This window comes from Leucopleurus acutus, assembly GCF_964270905.1.
Source record: "Leucopleurus acutus genome assembly, chromosome: 2".
NCBI lineage: Eukaryota > Metazoa > Chordata > Mammalia > Artiodactyla > Delphinidae > Leucopleurus > Leucopleurus acutus.
This window is the reverse complement of record NC_139143.1, coordinates 149,215,174-149,233,301: the sequence shown is the minus strand read 5'-3', so window position 1 is coordinate 149,233,301 and position 18,128 is coordinate 149,215,174. Positions and strand designations below refer to the sequence as shown.

The 18,128-nt window shown below is 59.4% G+C and overlaps 1 protein-coding gene across 1 annotated transcript; it reads left to right on the top strand.

Annotated features, from left to right (window-relative positions):
* The first annotated feature begins 366 nt into the window (after nt 1-366).
* Nucleotides 367-16,567, top strand: PODN (podocan). Its single transcript, XM_082832818.1, has 10 exons — nt 367-732; nt 2,117-2,210; nt 3,569-3,633; nt 5,261-5,370; nt 6,519-6,675; nt 6,980-7,095; nt 7,651-8,308; nt 11,371-11,519; nt 12,637-12,825; nt 15,447-16,567. The coding sequence occupies exons 1-9, from the start codon at nt 421-423 to the stop codon at nt 12,797-12,799; spliced, it is 1,824 nt and encodes a 607-aa protein (XP_082688944.1). The 5' UTR covers nt 367-420; the 3' UTR covers nt 12,800-12,825; nt 15,447-16,567.
* The last annotated feature ends 1,561 nt before the right edge of the window (nt 16,568-18,128 follow it).

Sequence of the window (18,128 nt, the reverse complement as noted above, 5' to 3'; positions counted from 1 at the left end):
GGACAGGGCCTCAGCACTGCCTGTGCCAGGGCAGCGAGAGCTCAGCAAAGTCCAGGCCAAGCCCTGCAAGTCACAGTTCTTCCTGGGCCTCAGCTTTCCTTTCTGTGAAATGGGGGTACAGATTCCTTGAGGCCAGGCCCAGTGAGGGTTGTGGGAGGCTTTGCAGACCTGCCTAAGGACAGGGCTTCACTTCACCCCGACCCCTCCAGAGGGCAGCCCTGAGGGGGTGGGTGGGAGGGGAGGGCGGCAGCCAGCAGGTCAGATGCATGCTGAGGACAGGGTCCAGAGTGGGCTCTGCCTTGTGGCCTTGAGGGCCCCATTATGCCTTTCGTGGGCCCTGGTCCCCTGCCTGCTCTACCTGACAGGTTAGGTCAGCCCTGGCGCCCAGGTGGGTCTGACTTGACCCCTCCCGCAGGCACCATGGCCCGGAGCGGGGCGCTGCTGCTCCTGCTGCTGTTGCCGCTGCAGCTGCAGCTGGGACCGGGGCTCGCCGTGAGGGCCCCTGTGTTTGGCCGAAGTGGAGCCCACAGCGTGAGCCCTGAAGAGAATGAATTCGTGGAGGAGGAGCCGGTGCTGGTCCTGAGCCCTGAGGAGCCGGGGCGCGGCCCGCCCACCATCGACTGCCCCCGAGACTGTGCCTGCTCCCAGGAGGGGGTCGTGGACTGCGGCGGCATCGACCTGCGCGAGTTCCCGGGGGACCTGCCTGAGCACACCAACCACCTGTCCCTGCAGGTGAGGCTGGCGCCGCGCCAGCGGTCACCAGGGCCCGCCCCCCACACGGTGACTCCCGCCCCAGAACCACCCGCGCCGCAGCCCCGGCTCTTGCCCGGGGCTCCCCATCCCCCGACGCAGGGCAGGTCAGACTGGAGGAGGCTGGCTCCACCCCGGGCCGTGCCCCCCTACCCCCCGGCCCGCGTCCCAGGCACAGAGCACAGTGACCTCATGACCTGCTTTGTCCCACGGGAGGAGTCTGGGCTGAGGCCCTGTCAGCAGAGTCAGGCCCTGAGAACAGACACAGACCTGCCCGGCAGCTGACCCTCTGGACAGACAGTCAGGGCACCTCAGACTCCATTACAGGCCAGGAAAGTGAGAGCAGAGCAGACCCCCCTGGAGCGCCCTGGGGGCTCAGGGTACAGAGTGCACTCCCCAGCTGAGGCACAGGCTGGATTTTAGAACCTCAGGAATTGGGACACGGCATTCCAGACGGGGACTCTGGGAGCGCTGGTGCGCCCATGACACCCTCGTGCAGCCCAGCAGCCCTGGGGGAGAGGGAGGGTCTGTCGCACCCATTTCCAGAGACCAGGCCCAGTGAAGGAAAGTGACCGGCCCACGGTCATGTAGCCTTGTGGGTTCTGGGCTGGCCAGTGGTGGGAGCCCAAGACCAGGGTAGCCTGTGAGGGAAAGGGACGAGCTGAGGGCAGCACTTATTGTTGCTTCATTCATCGAATAGCTCCTGTGTACCTGCTGTATGCTTCTGCTCCTATGTGGGGTGCTGGGCATGTAGGGAGGTCTCGGACATGCTCTGCCCTTGAGGCTCTCACAGTCTGTGAGGGAGGCAGAGACCTAAACGGGTAGAGATAACAAATAGAGATAGAAGGACTAGTGCTGTGAGGCCAGGGCAGCTCCTCCTAATCCAGCCCCCTGATCCAACCCAGGAAGGCTTCTGGAGGAGGTGGTACCTGACCCAGGTTTTAAAGCATCTCAAGGGAAGTGGGGTCTACAGGGTGTAGAAAGGGAACTAAAAGTGGTTTCTGGCTTGGGGGAGGGGAGAATGGGCTGGGACACCTGTCACTAAGTGGGAGCATGCAGGGAGCAGGTGTGCAGGGTAGACCACATTCCAAGTTTGAACTGCCTGTGGATGCCCGTGTGCGTGTGCGCGGGACTCCTAGAAGGGGCACCCACACCTCTGTTGTTACTGCTGAGCCTGCAATGCCCACATCTGGGCCTGCTTCAGAGCCAGTCCCCAGGGTTTGCCCACCATGGGGCAGAATCCCAAGGGAAGCGCCCAACACAGGGACTGGCTCCTGGGACTCTGGCTGAGGGTGGATGCAGGCCTCTAATGGAGCAGCACCCCCTCATGCTGCCTCCTCACCACCCCCATCCCCCTACTCCCCAGAACAACCAGCTGGAGAAGATCTACCCCAGGGAGCTCTCCCGGCTGAATCGACTGGAGACTCTGAACCTCCAGAACAACCGCCTGACTTCCCGAGGTGAGGGGTCACCCAGAGCTGGGCACCAGGACCCCAGGCAGGGAACTGGGGGCCCATGGGGAGAGCCCCGCCCTGCAGACCCTGGCATATGAGAAAGAGCAGGCCTAGGCTGGGCCGGCATTGGGGCCCCATGGCAGGGGCTCCCTGTGGCTGATTGCCTAACAGCCGCCACGGGGTGTTTCTGAGACCCAGGCGTCCGATCCGGGGGGAGGCTTCAGAGCAACTCAGACTCCAGGGCCTGAAGAGTCACAGACTCTTCAGTTCACAGAAGGCCTTTAGAATCAAAGAGGGTAGAGTCCTCAAATTTTAAAAAGTTATTTTTCTGATGATGAAAATAGTTTCTGATTATAGTAGAAAATTTGGAAATATAGAAAATAAAATGGAATAGAAAAAACCCACTCATAATTCTGCCACTTGGAGTTTAGTCACTATTGACATGTTGGTATATTTCTTTCCATTTTAGGAAAAAGCATAATTTATATACCATAAGGTTTACCCGAATTAAATGTACAATTTGATGAGTTTTAGTAAGTTTATATGTTGTACAACCATCAGCAGAATTCAGTCCAGTCCTTTTTCTTTGTGTTTTTAAATTCATAGCTGGTCTGATAGTATGGATATTATAACTATTAGAACTGCTTTGTTTCATTTAGCAATTAGCTCAGCCGCAAATTTCATGTTGCTAAAAGCTCTCCGTGGCTATTACTTTACACAGGGTATTCTGTGGACGGATGCTGCACAGTTTATGTAACTGTTCCCTCTAGTTAGATACTTGGGTGAGTCCCAGCATCTGAGGGTCTGGGAGCCCAGAACCGAGTGTCAGAGGCCGACTTCAGGACTGGAGAAGGGCCAGCCTGGCCGGGCTCCCAGTGACAGCCCAGTTCTGACACTGCATCTGCCAGATGGGGCAGGGGAGGGCCAGGTGGGGTGGAAGCTCAGAGGCCACAGCCCTGCCCTGCCCTGCTGTGGGGCTGGGTATGAAGAGGACCCTTCTGGGGCTGCCCCCAGGGAAGCACTCCTTCCTGGCATGTCCTCTGCCCTGTGTCCTGACCTTACGGGGGCCCATTCCCACCCAGGCTGCCCTGAGTAGGTGAAGGATCAGTCATTTCTCAGTGGACACTTCCCATCTGCTCTTCTCAGCAGATGGGAAGTGTCTCAGGGTCCCTGAGAGCCAGGGGAAGGAAGAGGGGCTGGGCAGGCCTGTTGGGAGGGGCTGGGAAGGGGTCAGAGCCACACCTGCCCCAGGGAGTACCTCCCTGTCCTGGCAAGTGGGGTGCGTGCGGGGGCGGTCAGTGCTCACGTGCTCCCCTGTAGCATCTCCTTCATCCAGGGCTCTGACCGATGCCTGTCCTTTGAAGGGCTCCCGGAAGAGGCATTTGAGCATCTGATCAACCTCAATTACCTGTACCTGGCCAATAACAAGGTGAGGGGCCTGCAGCAGGGCAGGGTGTCGGGGCCTAAGCTCAGGGAACTTTCACCAGGGCCTCTTCTGGGCTGGCTGCTGGGTTCCTGTTGCTGCTCAGACATGGCCCAGACCCAGGGCTTCAGAGCGGTCAGATAATGGCAGAGGCTGAGACCTACATCGGCGTAGTGGGGTGAGAGCTCATCCCCATGGGGAGGGAGCGCTGGAGGGCTTCCTGGAGGAGATGGCATTTGAAGGGCCATGAAAGGTAATAGGATTTCAGCCAGAGGCCTCGAGGGGGAGGGCATCACAGTAGAAGGGACAGCATGAGTGAAGGCATAAAGGCACTCAACCTCAAGATATATGGCCTGCCCCAGGGTCTGTCCTGGCCCCCTCTCTCTGAGCACTCAAGGAGACTGTCTCTCCTCCCTGGTCTGTAACACCCATCTACATCATGGCCACGTCCAGAGGCAGTCTCCAGCCTTTCCTCTACTCCCACTTGAGACTCAAAGGTCCACCTGCCTCCTCAGCATCTCCTCCTGATGTTTAATAGAAGTAGAACTGGTGCTTCCTGCCACAACCCCCAAACCCTAGTCCTCCCGTTGTCTCCCCACCTCTGGAAAGGGCATCTCCAACTACCTGCAACACCACTGGTCAGAGCCACAAACCCAGGAGTGCTTCGCTCACGCACGTGTGGTCCCACTGCAGGCCCTCAGCTCCCCCCACCCACCAGCCCAGGACCGCCATCCCGCAGCGGGACACAGACGTGGAGCCCCTGCCTCCTCGTTTGCTGCCCCTTCTCCTCAGAGCAGCCAGAGGGGCTTTACAAAATCGTGCCTCACTTCTGCTTCTCCATCTCCCCTCCCCACTTAAAACCCTCGTGTGCCTTCACCCTTGGCCCAGGAAGAAACCCACACGTCTCCCCAAGGCCCGCAGATCTGTGTGGTCTGGGCCCGCCTGCCTCTCTTATCTCCCCACTGGCCCTGTCACACTCCGCTTCACCCCCAGGCCTGGCAGACCCCACACACAAGGCCTCTGCTCGCTGCCCCTGCTGTGTGGGGGCTCTCCCCGCAGACAGCATTTAGGGTGCTGTCATGCCTTAAGTGTTACCTGTTCTCCAAGCAACCAACCCAGTCGTTCTCTGTCATCAGTCTGTTTGAATTCCCTGCAGAGCCGTGATCACTCTCAGATACTTTTATTCCTGTTCATTCACTAGGATGTAAGCTTTGGTAGTGGAGGTGGAAGCGGGTATCTCTGTATCTTGTTCCCTAGGACATGTCCAGTGCCTTGAACTGTGCCTGGAATATTGCAGACTCAGGGACTACTATTGAATGAATGAAGGGTAGACACTATGATCTGGGTCTGGGGAAGTGTGGGTGCTCACTGTGGCTGCACAGAGGGCCAGTGTCGGGGGGCAATGAGGGGAGAGACCAGGAGAACAGGCAGAGCAGGGGACAGGCTGGAGAGCTTGGAGTGCCAAGCTCAGGACTATGGGGAACAGATTTTGTGTTACTGGGGATTTTAGAAAGATGGCTCTGCTTGCAGGGAGGAGACGAATTGAAGGGGCTCAGATGAGCAGCAGGTAGTGTAACTCAGCGGCAGCCTCTGACCTGCCACTGGTCCTTGTACCCAACTCTTCCCTTTCCAGCTGACCTTGGCACCCCGGTTCCTGCCAAATGCCCTGATCAGTGTGGACTTTGCTGCCAACTATCTCACCAAGATCTACGGGCTCACCTTTGGGCAGAAGCCAAACTTGAGGTCAGAGGTCAGAGGGGGGCCCTGGGCTTAGGCTGGAGAAAAGGGAGGAGCTGAGGCAGAGGCTGCCAGCCCTGAGTGGGGCCCAGGGGCCCAGACAGGCCCTGGAGGAGGGGCATGCTGTGCAGAGCAGGCATGATGCCCCATGCTCAGGGCTGCGGTGACAGACGCCCTGGGCTGCAAGGGCACAGGATCTGGAAGACTGACCCCTAAAAGATGAGGAGGAATCAGTACAGGAGGCGAGGACAGAGGGTGATATCTGGGGAATTGCGGGGAGCCAAGTGAGGGTGTTTCCCTCCTTCCCCAGCCCCCGGGGGAAGGGAGCATCTTTCAACAGGCAGAGCCATCCCTCGCTGAGAGCTGCTTTGGGAGGAGTGAGGGCCCCCAGCACAGGTGTGTGAGCAGTGCAGGGTGGTGTTGGGGAGGGAAGGTGCTGACAACCTCCGGTGCCACTCTGTCCCTGAATCTGTCACCTCAATTCTCTCCATTCCCTGGAGGAGCCAGCGTCGCTGTGCATGGCCCCTTCCCACAGATGAGAAGGCTGAGGCCCAAGAGAGGCCGCGCAGCAAGAATGAGCTATATCGCCTGCGGATTTCTCTCGTTCCTTATCTTCTCTCCTTGTAGCATGGTGGCTCCGTGAGGGCAGGGGCTTGCTGGTTCTGTCCACTGCTATATCTTTAGGATCTAGAACAGTCTTGTCACCTGGAGGCACTCATTGTATATTTGCTGAATGAATTGAGGGGTCACCTCCTCTGAGCCAGGATCCTGTGCTGGGCACAAGGGACAAAGAGGTGATAAGGATAGGACCATTCTCACGAAGTCCACAGAGCTCAGAGACAGCTGTGTAAAGCCGACAGGCAGGGACTCCAGGGCTGCAACACTAGGGGAACAACTGAGAACCTTGAAGGATATAGAGGAGCAGGAACTTGGGGTCAGGAAATCTTGTTTCTTCCACTAACTTGTGGGGTGGGTCCTTGGTCCCCTCGGCTATGTAGGGGGGACTGGATTTGGTGGGGTCTGGGGTTCTGGAGATGGGAGGAGGGTGCCCTGGGCCCCAGGCCCAAACTGAGCAAGGTCTGGAGCCTCACCAGGTGAGATGGTGCCGGGGCTGGGAGGCCTGGGTGGGTGAGCACCTGTGCCTCACGCCCTAGGTCTGTGTACCTGCACAACAACAAGCTGGCGGACGCTGGGCTGCCGGACAACATGTTCAATGGCTCCAGCAACGTGGAGATCCTCATCCTGTCCAGCAACTTCCTGCGCCACGTGCCCAAGCACCTGCCACCTGCCCTCTACAAGCTGCACCTCAAGGTGGGAGGGAGAGGGCAGGGAGGAGCTCTGCCACAGCAGGGACCCACAGCAGGGGAGGAGCCCAGTCCCACATGGGCACAGCAGTAAGGCCGTGGGGCCTTGAGCGCGTGCCGGCGGGCACAGCGTCTGCAGAGGAGAAACAAGCAGAAGCCCGGGCACCCGGCTGTCAGCCCCACATGGAGTACTTTAGGCCTGGGCCCCTCCCCGTGGCTGCGCCAGACCCCGCTGCACACCTCATCCCGAGGCTCTGCCCTTGCCCCTTGGCCGTCCCTCATGCTCCCCTCCCTACCGTCCCACCTCTCAGAACAACAGGCTGGAGAAGATCCCACCAGGGGCCTTCAGTGAGCTGAGCAACCTGCGTGAGCTGTACCTGCAGAACAACTACCTGACTGATGAGGGCCTGGACAACGAGACCTTCTGGTGAGCCCCTACCTGGGCCCTCAGTGTGAGCTCGGCACCCAGGAAGCCCTTCCCAGGGCTCACATGGCCGGGCCCTTGCCCACCTGCCCCTGGCCAGTTTCCAGAGAAGGAACTTTGAGACTTTTGCCTTTACTGACATTTCCGTCCCCAAGAATAATGGTATGTAAGGCCTGCCAAAATTCTAGTAAGGCAAGGAAGTGTTTGCAGCGGCTGTCTTCTTCGTACAAAATAGAAACTCAGACATTCTTGTTGAAGGCAAATCTATTTTCAGTTTTTAGGGCCCGGGTAGCCTAAAAGGACAAAAGGCATTAGTAAAACAATTAGTTTTCAAATAAACTCTTATGTGTCAGAAACCATGCTAGATCCTTCCTATACCAATATAACATGGAATCAAACCAGTGAGAGCCTCGGAGACGATTGAGGTCCCTCAGTCAGCTAGCAGCGGAGCTGGGATGGGTTAGAGGCAGGTCCCCCGCCACCTCCCTTGGGAATAATGTTGGAAACAAGTGCCATGTGGGCTCCTGCCCACTGGCCTGATCCCCCGCCTCCCTCCAGGAAGCTCTCCAGCTTGGAGTACCTGGATCTGTCCAGCAACAACCTGTCGCGGGTCCCGGCAGGGCTGCCGCGCAGCCTGGTGCTGCTGCACCTGGAGAAGAACGCCATCCGGAGCGTGGACGCAGACGTGCTGACCCCCATCCGCAGCCTCGAGTACCTGCTCCTGCACAGCAACCAGCTGCGCGCGCAGGGCATCCACCCGCGGGCCTTCCAGGGCCTCAAACGGCTGCACACGGTGCACCTGTACAACAACGCGCTGGAGCGCGTGCCCAGCGGCCTGCCCCGCCGCGTGCGCACCCTCATGATCCTGCACAACCAGATCACCGGCATCGGCCGCGACGACTTTGCCACCACCTACTTCCTGGAGGAGCTCAACCTCAGCTACAACCGCATCACCAGCCCGCAGGTGCACCGCGATGCCTTCCGCAAGTTGCGCCAGCTGCGCTCCCTGGACCTATCAGGCAACCGGCTGCGCACGCTGCCGCCCGGGCTGCCGCGCAACGTGCACGTGCTGAAGATCAAGCGCAATGAGCTGGCCGCCCTGGCGCGCGGGGCGCTGGCCGGCATGGCCCAGCTGCGGGAGCTCTACCTCACGGGCAACCGGCTGCGCAGCCGGGCCCTGGCCCCCCGTGCCTGGGCCGACCTCGCTGGTCTGCAGGTGAGGGGGCGGGGCGAGGCGGGGGGAGGGCCGTGCCCATGTGGGGGCTACTGTTCTGGCTGCCCTGAGCCCACCCATCCGCTGGGCCCGGGTGAGGGGTGGGCGGGATGGCTGGGCCGTGAGGGAGGTACCTGCTGGGCAGTCTGGGCCTTAGGGTAGGGGGTCTGGGCCACACCCAGGGTATGGCGGGCTCGCGGTACAGGAGAGCAGGGTAGAGCTCAGCGGGCATGGCTAGGCAGAGCTCACCACCTGCAGGGACAAGCTTGAGGAGCCCTGTGGAGATAAGGGGAGGTCATGGCTGCAGGTGCGGGGGGCACTGGGCATTGTTCAGGAGGACTGGGGGTCAGGGACAGTTCAGGTGGCATGGGAGAGTGGAGCTCACCTCCCTGTGGGCAAAGGATAGGTGCCTGGAGAAGGCTGGGCTTGGGGCAGGGGAGGACGGCAGGCCCGTGAGGGGTGCTGACCTCACCAGTCTGCAGAGTCTAGGGGGGTGTACTTGAGGCTTCTGGGACTGGTCAGTGAGTGTGGCTCCCGTGGCCAGAGTCTGAGACAGGAGGGCTATCTGGCCACGTGAACTGAGCCTCCTTGGTTACAAGTGAAACCTGCCGACCCAATGAGGGGCGGAAAGGGAACTTCATTAGAGAAACCTGGGAGGCTCTGCTGCCTTACCAGACCCCTCTCTCCCAGATGTCCTCAGGCCTTCTCTTCCCTTTTCCTCAGGGCTCTGCTCAGATATCAGCTCCTTGGGAGGTCTTCCTTCACCACCTGCCACCTTCCTCTGCTTTGATTTTCTTCATAACCCTCATCCCTTCCGACAACAGATCATCTGTTTGCTTATTTGTTGTCTGCTCTTCCTGCTAGAACAAGGGGCGGGCATTTTAGTCTGTTGTGTTTCCTGCTGGACCAGGGCCCTCGTTGTGATAGGTGCATAGTACATGCTTGTGTGGGGAGCTGTCAACGTGGGGATGTCTGAGGGGAGTACAGGGGAGAGGCTCTGAGAGTGGGAGGCTGGGAGGTGGGGCAGAACCCTGAGGGTGGAGTTGGGGGTTGGCAGCTGGCCCTGCAGGAGCAGCTGGGGTCTCTCCCAACCCAGACAGCCCGGCCGAGTGCCAGACACCAGGATCCAACCACCTGTGCCGGTCTTTCTTGGGTTTTCTTAAGGGGCCCAAACCCCATTATCCTCTCTTCCACACCTGCTCCTTCTGCTGCATTTTCTAACTCGCTGAAGTGGGCAACATCCACCCAGGTGTCCACGGGAAACATGGATGTTGCCCTGACACCCCCTTTGCACGCTGTCTGCCCTCCAACACCCATAGTCACTAAACCCTGCCAACTCTACCATCACATCTCCCCATCTCTCCACTTCTCTCCATCCCTACTGCTCATACCACTAAGTCAAGCCTTCCCCATTTCTTTCCTGGACCCCAGCTTCCTAGGAGCACTCCACTCCTAGATTCCACATGCAGTCAGAGGGTATCTTGAAAAAAACATGCTCACCTTATACTCCCACCCAGGACACTTCTGTGTCTCCCCGCTGCCTTTAGAACCCAGACCAGCACCCTTGCCACAGCCTTCAAGGCCTAGTCTACCCCTGCTCCCAGCCTAGCATCTCAGTTTCCCAGGTGCACTGGGCTTTGTTCATCCTGTCGCCTCTGCTGGAATCACCTTCTCCACCCTGGTGGCACCTACTCATTCCTTCATTCCACAAGCCTGTACCGAGCCTCACCATGTGCAGACACAGCTCTAGAACTGAGGACCCAGAGGGAAATAAAACAGATCCAGGATCACTACCCTCCTAGAGCTTATAATATACCTAGGACTCAGCTAAAGTGTCACCTCCTCCAGGAAGCCACCGGTGATAGGCTGGTTAGATGCCTGCCCGGGTGAGTCCAGTCGGGGATGGGGTGTCTTGTGGAGGGGGTTCTTGCTCTCACTGTTGGATCTTTCTACAAGCGGCTGCTCTTGTTGCTTCAGAGCCCCCACCCGTGCTGGCTGCCGTCTATTCCCTCGACCCGAGGCTGGATCGGGCCCCTCCCCCAGGCTCCCCCATCACAGCCCAGTTCCACTGCTGCTGTTGTCAGATTGTTGTGTCCATCTCCCCTGCCAGCCTGGCTTCCTGAGCACGGAGGCAGCGTCTCAGTGGATTCCATGCCCCCTGTGCCCATGGGCAGGCACTGAGGATGTTTGGAATGAATGAGGAAGTGCTGGAACCATGTGGAAGGAACCCAGTGGGGAGCAGGGAGCCCTGCTGGGTAGGGGAGGTGACAAGGAGGCTCCCTCAGGTGACTGAAGCGAGTGCTCCCCCCTGGCCCTGAGCCCCAGCCCGTCAGGGTGAGGAGGGAGCTTAGAGATGATGGAAGCCCACCTGTGGCTGCACAGGTGTGTGTCGGGGCAAGGGTGCTGACAGCCCAAGGGGCAGGCAGTGAGTCGGGCCCAGGCACGTCCGGGTCTCCTGCCTGCTGCAGGTGCGTCCTTCTCCCTGGGAAAACTACCCCATTTTCCTGGCCACCTGCTTCCTGGACTCTAGGCCTGTGGTGACTCTGAGACTGACCAGCCTGGGGCCTGGCTGCCATGCCAGAGTCATTGTGGGCTTTGAACCCTTGCCCCTGGCCCCTGTCCACATGGCCCTGAGATCCACGAATGAGCAGCCCCATCTCCACCCTCATCTGACACCACTGAGGTGAGATTTAAAGATTGGAGGACCCCTAGCCCTTGCCCTTCTGGGGTCTTTAGTCTGATGGTGGTGACAGGTGTGTTAAGGAGGGAGGACTTTGACACCTAGACATCTTGGCCGTGAATTCCTGTGGGAAGGCAGAAGGAGCGGAGTAGGATGTACATCAATTAGAACAAGGGTTCGGAGTCAGGTGCACCGGCCTCCGGCCCGTACAGGCTGTATGGCCTGGGACAGGTCTCTGAACCTCTCTAAGCCTCTGTTTCCCCATCTGGAAATGGGGATAATTATAGACCCCACCTCACAGGGTTATGAGATTTAGATAGGCTCTGGGGTTGGTGGGAGCTTGGCATGCTGTTAAGTGCTTTGACTCCCCTGGTCACCCCTGCAGCTGCTCGACATCGCCGGGAATCAGCTCACGGATATCCCCGAGAGGCTCCCCAAGTCGCTCGAGTACCTGTACCTGCAGAACAACAAGATTAGTACTGTGCCTGCCAATGCCTTTGACTCCACACCCAACCTCAAAGGGATCTTTCTCAGGTAGGAGGTCCTCTGGGGCCCTGCACGTGCCCCTCTGGGGACTGGCCCGGCTCCAGCAGGGTAGTCAGGTCACATGGGAACCACTTGCAGGTAGGGGTCAGTATTTGAAGCCTAGCTTTCCTGCTGACCAGCTGTGTGACCCTGGGTACATCACAGAACCCCACTGAGCCCCTGCTTCCTCAGCGCTCAAGGGTGGGGACAGTCCTGGCCAGGCCTGGTGAGGTTCATAGGTTTGTGAAAGGGCTTTGGAAGATTTAAAAAGCAGAGCATGTGGGTGTTATTGATGTTCCTGTGGCAGGAGGGGACCACAGAAAGCATCTTCCCAATTTACAGCTGGGAAGGCTGAAGCCCAGAGAGCACAGGGGACCACTGTGTCCACAGCTGTCCAGGCTGGGCCTGGGCCTCAGGATCCAGGACAGCAGATGTTCAGGTCTTCACTGGGTTCTGGGGGTTTCAGATGATTCAGGGGACCCAGCTACGCAAGGAGCTTCCATACAGCAGAGCCAGGGTGGTGCTTCCCACCATCCCCATCCCCCAAGTCAGAGAGGAGACAGATCAGAGTAAGGCAGTATGTGCACTGCAGGGGGCTTTGCGACCCAGAGGGCCAGGCTGGGTGACGTCGGGGTGCAGTGTGACCTGTGCCTCTCGACTCCTGCAGGAGACCGAGGTGCAGAGAGTTGAGGGGGCCTGAGATCAGAGCCCTGCCTCCCCCTTCCCAAACCTAAGTGTGTCCCTGGCCCAGCTTGGCCCTGGCCTTGTCTGTGTGCCCCTCCACACCTGGCACCAAGGCGACTCCAGGCTGGCAGCGCAGGAGCCTCAGGCCTAGAGGTTAATGCCAAAGGGCAGGCAGAGAGGACATGTCTGTGTCTGCCCCCCCAAGTCATAGTGAGAGCACATATGTGGGAGGCCTTCCCTCTGCTGCACTGGGTCACCCCTCCCCCCAGCAGCAGCCACACTGAAGAGCTTGAGCTCCCCGTGACACCTGCGCTCCTGCGCCTCCTTTTGTGTTTGCCGCGCGTCTTCCCGGAGGGCCCGTCCCCTGCGCTCCGCTTCTGGGCTGGGTCGGTGTGGGCGCGGTCAGGCCCCGGCACTGACCCCACGTGGGTGGCCTGCACAGGTTTAACAAGCTGGCCGTGGGCTCTGTGGTGGAAAGTGCCTTCCGGAGGCTGAAGCACCTGCAGGTCTTGGACATAGAAGGCAACCACGAGTATGGTGACGTTTCCAAGGACCGGGGCCGGTTGGAAGAGGAAGAGCAGGAGGAGGACGAGGAAAGGTGGTAGTGACAGGGTAACCACACCTGACGTAGGTAGGTGGTCCGTGCGGGGTGCGCTAACCTGCTTCACCAGATTCCTGGCCCTGATCCCAGTCTAGGTCTTTCTGTCCTTTCCTCACCCTCTGTCCCCTGCTTCATCATTTATTTTGCAAATCTGTTAGAGCACTTGGTATGCTCAGGCCCTGAGTGAGAGGTCAGGTATGACAGTGCACCTGTGGGAGGCCGGCCGGAGCCGGGGGCCTCCATGCAGGGTGATGCATCCCTGATGGGACCCGCACAGGGGCTGGGATGGCGGGAGCAGGGAATGAATGTGGGGCCCTGGGAGGAGGCTACTGCTGGTTCCAAGCCAGAGATGCTGGGGGCAGACGGTAAGGATGCAGACAAGCAGCTGGGCCTGAAAAGAGTCTGGGGGTGCACACTTGAGGAGCGCAAGTAGTCCTGCTGGACATGGGGTGAGGGAGAAGACAAGGTACCAGTTCTAGCTTGGAATTCCAGGTGGACGATAGTACTGGGAGGAGCAGGTTTGGGGGGGGAGTGATGAGTTTGGAGGGCACTGGAGGGGCTGCCCAGGGTGGGCTGGACATGTGGGTCTGGGGCTCAGGAGTGAGGTCTGGGCTGGAGATAGGGGTCCAGGCATCGTCAGCCTTGAAACAGTCACTGAAGCCACAGGAGGCTGGGGGAGCTTGCCTTGAGGGGGTGAGAGAGAGAGAGAGAGAGAGAGAGAGAGCAAGAGAGAGAGAGAGAGTGAGCATGGCCAGCCGGAAGGGAATGGGTGGAAGGAGCTGGGACAGAGCACCGGGGCACCGAGACAGGAGAAATGCAGGCAGCCCAGGACAGAGGGTGATTACACACGCATGCAACACAAACACCCGCACGTGCACACAGCACACCAACCCACATGTACACATGCTCACACCCACGTCTAAGCATGTACACACATGTTTAGCACAAAGCACACACTCAAACACACACCACACATGTGCACACACAGACGTGTATATACTCCATCGCACATTCACAGATGCAGGACAGGTGCACCATTGTACGCACGTGTGTGCATGCGAGTACATGCGCACATGCCTCCCCAGGCACACGTGCCCTTGTGTGCACACGTGCACACACACATACGTGTGCATGCCCATTATGCCTCCATGCACAGGCTTCTCTGGAAGTAGAGGGAATCAGCCGTGCTTCTGACAGACTGATGGAGCCGAGCACGGCTGCAGACTCACCGGATTTATCCACAAGGAGATCACCATGACCTTGTGGGGAGGGCTTCAGGGGCAAAGAAGGTGGAGAAAGCAGCTGGAAAGGAGAGGGTCCAGGGCGTGTAGACACTGCTAAGAAGTTTGACTGTGAAGAGATGAAAGAGGGTGGTGGTGGGAAAGGGGGCGTGAAGTTCAGGCAGGGCTCTGTTCACGTTAAGCCTTTTTTAAGGGATAGAGCCGGCTTGAGGGCTGATGGGGAGGGGCAGTGTGGAGGGGGGATTTAAAAATATAAGAGAAGAGAGCTGGGTGTAGCCATCCCTGTGGAAACAGGAGGAAGGACTGGCTTGGGCAGGAGGGGCAGTGCTCCTTTCACTGTGGCGGGAGGACGGAGGACCAAGTGGCTGCAGTTACACGCAGATTAGTGGCTTGGTAGCTGGACATGAAGTCACACCTGCCTGATGCACACCACTCTGTGCAGCAGGAGGTGCTCAGCAGATGGGGGTGTGTGTGGAGACGATGACCAGTTGGATCCCTCCATGGCTGGGGGTTTTAGCCAGGTGTGTGGGACAGGAGGGCAAGGAACACGGGAACTGAGGGTACTGGCAAGAGAATGGCTGCCTCGCAGAGGCTGGGGGTCAGGCTGGGAAGGGAAGAGGGTGCAGACAGGAGGGGTTGGTCTCCTGGGGGGGATGTTGGAGAGTGGGCACAGTGGTGGCGAGTAGCCAGGAGGAGAGGTGTGGTCAGGAGGGAGAGTCAGAGTGAGCAGAGCTGGGAGTCCTGGGGCCAGGGTGTGGCCATGGGAGGCGGGCACGGGGCCACTGTTCAGAAGCTGAATTGAAGTGGGGCCTGGCTCAGAGAGAGGCCTGAGGGGTCTGAGGATACCGTGGGTGGATCACAGAGGGGGCTGGGGAAAGGCGTCCAGAGGACAGAGAGAGCAGCGTGCTGGGCTGGCCGTCCAAGCGCGGAGGGCAGGCCCGGAGGCAGCGCTCGGCAGTCAACTTGCTTGACTCCCGGGGCCCTGGGCCATGACGCGGGAGCCCCTTCTCTCCACACATTGTCCTCAGGCAGAGCCAGGGGTCAGCGACTGGGGTGACTGGCCATTCAGTGAGGACGCTGTGGCCCTCACGAGGGGTACCCTGGGTGCTGGGGTGGAGGAGATCTGCCCCCTCTAGAGGACATTGGCCGCGGTCAGGTGTGCTGAGCGGGACCCTAGGAGAGGCCCTGGGAAAGGCCAGAGAGATCCGAAGTCCCTCCAGTCCACACCAGGCCCCCCAGGAGCACCTCCTAGTGGGTGACCCGCTGGCTCTGGACCCCCGGGGCACCTCCCCCTCAGGCCTGCAGTTGCCTGACCCTCCCAGAGCCCCCAGCTCTAATCTACCTGTCCCAGGCTGGTCGTGGTTGGTGGGTCTGCCCTGGCCTCCCCTGACTCTCCCGCGTGTTCTGCAGGATGACGGACCGCTGGAGCCTTTCTGCAGCACGTGCCTGAGCCTTGTGTGTCCCCACTCTGCCTCGCTCACAGACACACCCAGCGCAGCACCTGCCGGGCCCCCGCTCCGCACACAGGCTGGACCCAGTCTCCCACACCCACCCCTTCCTGCAGCTCATCCGCAGCCAGACACATGCAGACACCACACCCACACACACCACACAGCCGCACATCATCCTCCAATGTCCCACTCTCGCCCCACACCCAACACCGCCATCACTCCCTGAGTCCTGCAGACTCGATGAAGGGTCTGACCTGCCCTGGCACTCACGGGTGCCTGTTCCCTGCCCCGTGGACACACGTACATACACACACATACACGAGTCACATGCAAACAGCCCTCCTTGGCCTATGCCGCCGAGAGCTCTTGGCCCAGCCAGAAATGGCCAGAGCAGCTTGCTGTCTGACTGTCTGCCCGTCCGTCTGTCCCTTGCGGAAGACACAGAGTTACCTCCATCCTCTCTGCGGCCAGGTGCCTGCACCCTCTGGAATTCACAAAAGCTGGCTTTTGTTCCTTTCCCTCCATCTGGGGACAGGAACCTTCAGGACTGCTGCCCTGGCCCGCCCACCCGGCTCCCCACCGCTGGGGCCGTCACTCCCCGCCAGGCCCTGGCCGGCTGCAGGCGCGTCTTTGATGGACCAGCCCCCCTGAGGCCAGAGGGAAGGTCAGGGGCCGCTAGGGCCCTTGGGCTGGAACTAGGCGGAGGCCACGGGGCTGGGCACAGCAAGAGCGAAGGGCCCAGCTGCACCGATGAGAGAACTTTTTTATTCTTTGGGCCTGAGGGGAGTTCTGGGTGCCTTTGGTTTTTTTTATTCTTTTTTAAGGAAAAAAAAAATGATAAAAACTTCAAAGCAGATTTTTCTTGTTACAGAAAAACTAATATAAAAGCATTACCCCAGTCTGGCAGCCTGTGGCCGTGTCTCTGTGTGCTTCCTGCCAGGTGCTGGGCTCATGCCTGGCCGGGTGGGCAGGATCCAAGCACCTCAGCACCTCTGGACCAGCAGGAGTCAGTGCAGAGTTCAGTTCTCGGGGCCCACAAAGCAATCACACAGGCAGAGGTCCAGGGACGCGGGGCTTAGTGGCAGGCAAGGCGGCCTGGAGGCAGGTGCAGCCCCTCAGCGGGGTGGAGGTCAGCAGGTTGGGACCACCACACTCGGCCGTGAGCTCACTCTGCACTCCCAGGGTCTGAGCATCCAAGCAAAGGGCTTGCCGGCTTCAGGCTGCGCAGGGCTCCTGTGCACTGAGTGGGCATTCCTGATGGCTCTGTCCCATAGAGGATGCTGGAGTGGGAAAGGGGCTGGAGGCAGGCCTGGGAGCTGGGGCTCTGGTCTCTGCAGACCTGCCCAGGGAAGAGGTTGCAGACATGCCCAGTGCACCACCACCGCCAGCAGGGCCAGAGCTGGATCAGAAGGCAGTACCCGGCTTAGAGCAAAGAAGAACCCCTGACGGGCAGAGCTGCCCCACGGTGGATGAGATGCCCAGCAAGTAGTGGCCCCTCACTACTGCAGGTGTGTAAGCATGCTCCTGTCAAGCCCAGTGAAGAGCAGGTTCCTGCCTTGTGTGGAGCGGATACCATTGCTCGAAGGGCCTTAGAGATGTGACACAGGGAGGGGGCCAATAAGCCGGGCCACACCATGTGGGGAGTTAGGATAGCTTGACGTCTGACCTCTCCTAGGTGATTGGGCCTTAAGGAAGGAAAGACGCTCCCATGGTGGATACTACAGCCCTCAGCCCTGCAGCGGGAGGGGGGCCGAGGGCCCTTCCTGGGCTCCTCAGACTATGGCCCTGGGAGGAGGATGGAAGCAGTTCAGGAGTGGGGGCTGGGAGGCAGGTACCCTCCTGATTCTCGGAGTGACCCTGGAAGGGCCCTCCCCTCCCCCAGCTTCAGTGTCTCCAGGGCTCCACAGTGCAAGACCCTGGGGCTGCATCTTCTCCCCAGAGGACATCCAGAGCAGGCTGTGTGGCCAGGGCTCTTCTGTGTCCCCTGCGAGCCTCCTGGAGGCACCGTGGGGCTGAGGAGAACGACGGAGGGAGAGTCCGGAAACTTCTTGGGCACATCCTCTCCTTAAAGCAAAGCATTCACTGAAAGGAGCCAGGCTGGCTGAGGAAATGTGTTTCTTTTGTGAGGACCGACCTCAGGGCCCTGCCTGCAGAGCAGAGCCCAGGCTGCGGGCAGAGTGGTCTGTCCACACTGTGGCTGTCCAGACAGGCCCCTGGGCAGCCTGGTTTGCACTCTACCTCCTGCATGTGACGGCTCAGGCAGGCCTGTCCCCACTCCAGCCACCAGGATGGGCTCATTTGCACGCTGGCGGCCCAGGCAGGCCTGTCCACACGCTGACAGCCCAGGCAGAGCTGTCTACACCTCAGCTACACGGACAAGGCTGTTGACATTCTAGCTTCCTGGACAGCCCTGTCTGTCCTCTGGCTGCCCAGACAGGCCAGTCTGCTCTTTGACTGCCTGTATTAGCCCAATAAAGAAATGCTGGCCAGAGTATGGTCGCTAGGCCCACAAGATTGAAAAAGAAAATACCTTTATTTAGTCATCACTGAATTTGCAAACACCGAAGGGAATAGAAAATCTAACTCCACTTCATCACACGGGCTTTGGGGGAGCGCTGACCCCAGGGCCACATGGGTAGCT